At 53.8% G+C, this 8,082-nt stretch overlaps 1 protein-coding gene across 1 annotated transcript; it reads left to right on the forward strand.

The window, feature by feature from the left end:
• Positions 1-4,967: 4,967 nt before the first annotated feature.
• LOC132528837 (RING finger protein 122-like) lies at positions 4,968-6,087 on the forward strand. Its single transcript, XM_060164959.1, has one exon. The coding sequence runs from the start codon at positions 5,355-5,357 to the stop codon at positions 5,817-5,819; it is 465 nt and encodes a 154-aa protein (XP_060020942.1). The 5' UTR covers positions 4,968-5,354; the 3' UTR covers positions 5,820-6,087.
• The last annotated feature ends 1,995 nt before the right edge of the window (positions 6,088-8,082 follow it).

Genomic DNA, 8,082 nt, shown 5'->3' on the forward strand with positions numbered 1-8,082 from the left:
TCAATTCTAAGTCCTGTGCAGAGATTTATTTCTCAAGAGCCCAGAAACAGATGATAGGGGGAGGCTTCTCCCCTCTGCAGAGTCCTGGAGACACCCCACTGATTCTTGGACCCCACCCCAAGTCAGCCCCCTCCCCATCCCAGGACTCACCTGGTCCTTGCATGTTTAGCCTGGGGCTTGGGGGCAAAATCATAAATTTGGGAGACAAGAGGCGAGATAAAGATCATTTGTTGAAAATGGTGTCATCAGTCATGTGCTGGAGAGAACACATCCAAGATTTCCCCAAAGCTGGGTGTTCAGCTACCCACCCCCAATTCCCGGTTATGGTTTCCTCTCCTCCCTGCAAAAAATGTGCTCCCCCCCACCCCATGAGCTCCTTCCAGGGCTTGAAGTTGCCTGATCAGTTTGTTTCAGCCCTTCCCATCTGCATTCTCAGAAAGCCCTCAGGCTCTCTTCTCTTCTACCTTGGGAGGGTCTCAGGATGGAGATGTCCCATCCCCCATCCTTCCTTACTCACATTAATGATCACATTTCTGAAAGAGCCTGGAGGGGAGATTCCCAAACTCCTAGTTGCAGAGTTTCAGGTTGAGGATGAACAGATAAATAATGGCTTGCCAAATTAATTAATTATTTTATTAGCCTGAGTAATTATTAATCAGGTCATTAATCACCCAGCTGTGCACTATGAATAGTAATTGTGCGGTGGTGGTGGGAGCAGCGGTGGAGCAGGTTATGGCTCTAAGGTCTGCCAGTGTCTGGACCGTCTACTGGTCCTAGGAAGATTTGGGAAGGTTTATAAGGCCCCATCATTCCCCCCACCCTCAGACTCATGCTTAGAGATTAGGAACCGAATGGGGTCTACCTGGATGCCTTTCCAAGGGCAGGTACCAACTTCATCCTTCTCTTCCTGATTTCCAGAGTTCAGATGGATGCAGGACTTGGCTGCTGGGGATATGCACACAGAGGTGAAAGGAAAATGAAGACAACTTGCACTTATGAGTGTGTGTGTGTGTGTGTGTGTGTGTGTGTGTGGAGGGGGGACAGGGTGAAAAGAGAGAGGGACCTGGTGTGGAGAGACAGAGAGACAGAGGCAAGTCCTAAATGTGCCAGGTGTCCCCACAATCTCAGTCTGACTGGTCAGTTGATATAGAAGAACGATGCTGGGATGGACTCAGAGTTTTGCCTTTGAAACTGATGCTTTGGAACAGGGTGGATGCCACCGGAGAGGAGAAGAAGTAGAGGAGGTAGAGACCAGAGGAGGGAGGAAGGGAAGGTGAGACAGTCAGGAGAAGGGAGGAGGGAGGAAGGGAAGGTGAATGGCTGGTTCTTTACCTTTGGCTTTGGAACTCTGCTGGCTCCAGCAGTCCGTGTTTTGCTCTTGCCGGGGTGTCTGATGATTCCTTTTGTACCTTCCTTTCCATACCACCCACCCTACTCAGGACCTGGTGTCTCCTGAGGTTTGGAGGAGGCCTCAGCTTCTGAATCTTTCCCCTTGGCTACTTCCTGGGACTCTGCCCACTGCCCTGTGGGGTTGGAGGGAGGGGAGATGTGAGGACAAACAGAAAAGGTGAAGTGGTGGCAGATGACTCTGGCCCTTGACACCAGGAAATCATTCTGTAAGTCTCACCTCCATCCTTCTTGCTCCATCATCTCACATCCTTGTGTGGTGCCCCGTCAGGTAGCAGTAAGCTTTTGTCCCTCGTGCTGTCCCTTCTCTGGGCCTCCTTCTCCCTGGGCCAGGTGCTCTCGGGTCCCCTTCCCGTCACGGCTCACTTGGGAAGGGGTCAGTGATCATGTTTTTAGCTACCCCAGGCCCCTCTGTCATTGTCCATTTCACCTTCTGTTTATGGTGAATTTCACTCTTTATTTGCCATCGTCCTGCTTTGTTTATGACCTGCTTAGGGTCAGTTTCGGTTCTGCATCTCCAGTTTCTCTCCCATGCACTGTGTTTATTCCTGTTCTTGCCGCCCGCCCTCTTTGTAGGCCCTTCCTCAAGACCCTCCTCTGAAAGGGGTGAGGCGGGGGCTCTCGCAGGCCCAGCTCCACCTGTTTGGGGCTCAGGCTGCTGTGAGGATATGAACCCCACACTCTTGAGGCCCCGGCCCGGGGAGGGCCTGCCTGCGGGGCATCCCTGTTCAGTGTATCCTCTTAGCAGAGCCGTGGGGGCAGGGCAGGAGGTCAGGCGCAGGGGCAGCTTCTGACAAGACAGAGCCTGTCCTGAGATAAACACAAACACAGGGCCTGGAACCCAGCCTCTTGTTTGGAATTCTTGACAGCTGGGATGGTGGTGGGGTGGGGAGGGGCTCGTTGGCGGGAAAGGAATTGGAGGGGGGAGAGCAGACCTCCTGGAGGGTCTGGGGATGCAGACAAAAGGGACTGCGGCCCTGCAGCCCTTGACATTGCTCAAGGATTCGTTGCTGATGACTTTGAGGAAAGGTCTAACACCTAGAGTCCCCGAAGGTTGACCTCCCTTCTTATGAAATTGCCCAGTGGTGGGCATGGGTGGGTGAGCAGAGGATGGGGAGATCCGTGGATTCGCAGTGCCTGGGGGCCAGGAAGGGAAATGCAGCGCAATCAGCCGAGGTTACAAGTTTTTCCTCTTGTCCGACCTCCTCGTTTCCCTCGGTAAGGGACTGGGGGCGTGGTGAGGGGGGAGGGAGAGTGGAGGAGGCCAAGTTCCTGGCTCTTCTCTCCCAACCCTCCCCGGTAGTTGTTCATCTTCAGCCGGGTTCTGAGTGTTATCTGGAAGACACTCCAGGGAACCAGCTCCAGCTCTGCCGGTGTCTTTATCTTGTCTGCAGACAGACTCAATTAACCTCTTCCCATCCTTGGAGAGTGCGCGAGGGCATCCTCCTCCCAACCCTAGTGCCCGCCTTTCCTAGCGTCTCTGGGGGCATCATACATCCCTCCCAATCCATGTCCCCCCCCCCACCGGCCCTGTCTTTGTCAGGTGGGCACGTCGCTGGAAAGGAGCTGTCTTACATTTTCTCTCATTCCCTTCCCCTAAACCCTGTCTCCCTGCATCACTGGGAAGCCCTTCTAGAAGACTTTCCTTCCTCCCTCCTCTTCCATTCAGTTTCATCTGCCCAAACTTTTCCCTAGAACACAGACGTTCTAGTCCTTGACTCGTACTGCGAAACCTCTCTGAGCCCTATTGCTCTTGGTCCTTTTCTGGGTTCCACAGAGGTTTTCCCTGATACTTGGAGCACTGGGGAGAACCTCTGCACCTCCCTGGCTCTTCTTTCGTTCCTAAGCCTCAGGTTTCTAGGCCCCAGAGGGGAGAGGAGGCTGCAGTTCTGCCCACTGCCAGCAGAGGGCAAGGGCAACACACCCAAGCCCAGGCAGAGGGTGTGGAGGCTGAAGGGTCTGGGGTGGGGCCCACCGCGGTGAGAGGTGGGACAGAGGCAGCTTGTAGCATAGGGACTGGCTTGAGGGTAGAATTAGTGGAAAATTTCTAGGACCACTAAATGGGGTGGGAATCTCTAGTTCTTTGCCTTATTTACAAATTCTGTAATAGCTAATAATAGCTACAATTTGGGGCAGACACTATATATAGTATGTCAAATTCTCAAAATAACCATGAGGTACTATTATTTTCATTTTACATAATGGTAAACTGAGGCTGGGGAAGGTTAAATCATGTGCCCAAGGTCACACAGGGAGGAACTGGCAGAGCTGGGATTCGGTCCTGGGATTTGGTCCCTGTGGGGTGGCCCATGCCTGGGAGTCTGCATCCTCCCCCCAGACACTCAGTAAGGAGCTTGGAAGGGGCCTGGAAGGGGCCCTTGTGGCGCCCACCCAGTTCCCTCCTTCCGGCACCCAGCAGGGTTCAAAGGAGGGGTTGGGAGGCTGGGCGGGGGGGGGGGGACCCCTGCCCCCACGAGCCTCCCTCAGCCTGGCCAGATGCCTTTGGGGCCTGGAGACAAGGGCTGGAGAATGGGGCTGCCATAAACAGTGTCCGGCAGCACCGCAAGGCTGTAAAACCAGCCCGCAGAGGCTGGAATGTGGAGGGATCCAGGAAGGATTTTCCGGCCTGGTCTGACCTGATAGCATCTTTGGGGCCCTGGGGTCAAAGGGGAGCCCGCCTCCCTCCCCTCCCTCTCCCGGCCATCCTGCTGCTCTTTCCTTTCCCCTCCCCGCCTCCTCTCCTACGTTTCTGTAGCTGTGTCCATGTGTCTTTCCCTCGACTTGCTCCTTCTCAGCTCCTTCCTCTGAGGGGTGGTTCAACCTCTGTGTGAGCCTGTTGGCTGTGTAACCATGTGACTCCTTTGCCTTGATCCCCATCTGTAAAATGGGGAATCACGCGAGTGCCTATCTCAGAAGCTAGATGAGGTAATATCTGTAAAGCACTTAGGACAGTGCCTGGCCCATATGAAGTGTTATCTAATTGTCTGTTAATATAATAAATATTAGTGTGTCTGGCGTTTATTTCTGTTTCCTATTTCTGTTCCCTGCCGAGGGATCCGAATTAGGCAGTGGGTTTTCTTGTCCTCATCGTTTCTCACAGCCTTCGTCTGGATCCTGGAATGGAAGCAACTGAGGGGGAGTTGACTCTAAAGGAAGGGTGCCTGCTGGACGTTCTATCTCCCCTTCCTGCAGGCCCCCAGGGCGGCTCTGCGGGCCAGGCAGCCATACCTTCTCTAGCCAGCAGGGGGCAGCAGACGCTTGACTGTGCTGCCTGGGAAGGGGTGTGCCCAGCTCACCTGGCCCTGCTGAGGGCAGGGGCCAAGGAGGGCCACGAGAGCCCAGAGGCTGTGTGTCTGTGGCACCGCCAGGCTGATTCCAGAGTGTCTCCTTCATGCCCCTGGTCCTCTGTGTGTGTGTGAGAGTGAGGTGGGGAGGGCAGTGTCCTGCTCTGTGGTTACCCATGTTGTGACATTCCCCGGGGGCAGGTGTATGTTTCTCAATGTACCAGAACCACCGAATCAGAATGTTACAATCAAAAGGGACTCAGAAGTTTCGAAGTCCCTGGCTTCTACCTTCTGCGCCCAGGCAACTGGATCGCGCCTCGGGCTAAGGCTTTTCCCTCCTCTGCCCACCGGGCTCCTCCACCCGGCCCTGCGGCGCCCCGCAGCTCCCCGCCCCCCACCAGCCCCGGGGCCCTTCCTGCTTTTCCTCCGCGGTGCTTTGATCCGGGGGCCCTTCTGTTTGTTTTCTCTTCTTTCCTCTTTGTTGCTCTAAAACCCACCTCGCCGAAGCCCCCCGCTGCGGAGGGAGTTCGACTTGCAGAGGAAGGCGGCTACCGCGCACCTCATCCGCCCCTCCTGCGACCCCGCCAGCCGGCGCGCCCACCCCGCCTGCCAGACCCGCCGCCTGCCTTCGTTCGCCTGAGGAAGCCAGCCGAGAGTTCATTGATGCACCCATTCCAGTGGTGTAACGGGTGTTTCTGCGGCCTGGGACTGGTGAGCACCAACAAGTCCTGCTCGATGCCACCCATCAGTTTCCAGGACCTTCCCCTCAACATCTACATGGTCATCTTCGGCACAGGCATCTTCGTCTTCATGCTCAGCCTCATCTTCTGCTGCTATTTCATCAGCAAACTCCGGAACCAGGCACAGAGCGAACGATACGGATATAAAGAGGTGGTGCTTAAAGGTGATGCCAAGAAGTTACAGTTATATGGGACCTGTGCAGTCTGTTTGGAAGACTTCAAGGGGAAGGACGAGCTGGGTGTGCTCTCATGCCAACACGCCTGTCACCGCAAGTGTCTGGTGAAGTGGCTGGAAGTACGCTGTGTCTGCCCCATGTGTAACAAGCCCATTGCTGGTCCCTCAGAGGCCACCCAGAGCATCGGGATCCTATTGGATGAGCTGGTGTGAGTGCTGCCTTCATACCAAGGCCTGGAGAAGACCTCTAGCCTCACGGGTGCCTGGTTCTTCTGCAAAGCCGCAGTGCAACAAGACTGTTGGGTGGTGATGGGCATGCTCGCCTGGAGGGGCGGGGGTGCCGGGCTGGTCTTCCGGCCTCAGGGTGAGACTAGACTTGCCCACCTCTCTGCTTCCTGAAGCCTGCTTCCCTGCTACTCAGTTCTGATGGTCTTGCCCATCAGGACCACTGTATCCTGGTACTGGACTATCTGCCCGCCTTGTCCCTAAAAATTAAAAAAAAAAATTAAAAAAAAAAAAAAAGGGACTCAGAGATTGTGTAATGGTCCAATCCTCTTCTTCAGATGAGGAGGCTTAAGGCACAGAGAGAGCAAGCTGCTTGTTAAGGTTTGCGCAGCAAGTTTGCTGCAGAGCTTTCAGACTCTTACCCCGTTGCTATTACTAGTGGGTGTACCAGCATGATCTAGGGGCACATACAGTCTCATTCAGAAACGGGGCTTCAGAACAAGTGCCTGCTCGGTCCCCAGGCACGGTGGCTGCCTGCTGGAAGTGGTCCTGTCCTCCCCTTCCTGGCTCCCCTTCCAGGAGGTTCTGCCCCAGCCTCTTCCTCATGACCCAGCTGGGTGAAGAAAGCTAGGTTTCTGGACATCAGAGCTCTCACAATAATAACAGTAAAAATATGTCAAGGGACTTTCCTAGCGGTGCAGTGGTTAAGACATTGTGCTCTCAGTGCAGGGGCCACGGGTTCGATTCCTGGTTGGGGAACTAAGATCCTGCATGCCGTACAGTGGCCAAAAAAAGAACTGTCGAATAAAAAAATGAAAAAAAATTGTCGAGTAGTTATTGCCACATGCATCAGATCATTCAATTACTTAATCTTTCAATAACTTTACAAGGGAAGCACTCTGACTGCTTTCAATCTACATGTGAGGCAACGGAGGCACAGAAAGGTTGAGTGCCTTGCCTGAGATGACACAGCCAGCGGGTAACCAGGCTGTCCCAAGGAAGCTCCAAGCGCTAAGGATATTGTATCATATGATGGTGCGAGCCCAAGTTCCAGTAACCTGACTGCTTACTGAGGGCTCACCACGGGCCAAGCGCTGTGCCAAACACTTCTCATTCCAAGTGGACTCCAATCCTCATGATGACCCTGCGAAGTAGGTTTTATCATCACTTTGCAGAGGAGGGAATGGAAGCTCAGTCAGTAAGCAGAGGAGCCAGGCCTGTGTGGCTCCATGAAACCCACGCACTTGGCCATCCGCCGGTGCAGCGCTCTCAAACTTTATATCACCTGGGGATCTTGTTAAAATGCAGATTCTCGGGGATTCCCTGGCTGTCCAGTGGTTAGGACCCCACGCTTTCACTGCCGAGGGCCCACGTTCAATCCCTGGTTGGGGAACAAAAGATCCCACAAGCCACTTGGCACGGCCAAAAAACAAAAAAAAAATTGCAGATTCTGGTCCAGTCGGTCTGGGGCCAGGCCTGAGATGCTGCAAGTCTATAAGCTCTTTACAGTGGTGCACAGATCGTACGTCAATCACTAAGGGTCTATGGCTAGGCCTGGTCCTGGCATGATGGACTTTCTCTGGACCTTAGTGTCGCCATCTGAGAAGAAGAAGAGGCTTGTATGAATCTGGAGTCTCAGTTCAGGCTCTTTCTCTCCCTCACCACTGCATTATACCATCTCTAAGCACTTGGCATCACCGTCTCTTGGAGTGGCGGTGGAGGTGATCTTTAAGACCTCCTGGTGTGCCCGCTATTTTTTTTTTAAATCAGTCTTTTTTTTAAAAAATTATTTAATTAATGAATTTAGTTATTTGGGGCTGCGTTGGGTCTTTGTCGATGCACACGGGTTTTCTCTAGCTGCGGCGAGTGGGGGCACTCTTTGTTGCTGTGCGCGGGCTTCTCATTGCAGTGGCTTCTCTTGTTGCGGAGCACGGGCTCTAGGCACGCAGGCTTCAGTAGTTGTGCCACGTGGGCTCAGTAGTTGTGGCGCACGGGCTCAGTTGCTCCGCGGCATGTGGGATCTTCTTGGACCAGGGCTCAAACCCGTGTCCCCTGCATTGGCAGGTGGATTCGTAGCCACTGCACTACCAGGGAAGCCCAGTCTTTTAAAAAAAAATATTTATTTATTTATTTATTATTTATTTTTGGGTGCATAGGGTCTTCGTTGCTGCACACAGGCTTTCTCTAGTTGCGTTGAGCGGGGCCTACTCTTCGTTGTGGTGCGTGGGCTTCTCACTGCAGTGGCTTCTCT

The sequence above is a fragment of the Lagenorhynchus albirostris genome, chromosome 11, assembly GCF_949774975.1.
Source record: "Lagenorhynchus albirostris chromosome 11, mLagAlb1.1, whole genome shotgun sequence".
In the NCBI taxonomy this organism is placed as follows: domain Eukaryota; kingdom Metazoa; phylum Chordata; class Mammalia; order Artiodactyla; family Delphinidae; genus Lagenorhynchus; species Lagenorhynchus albirostris.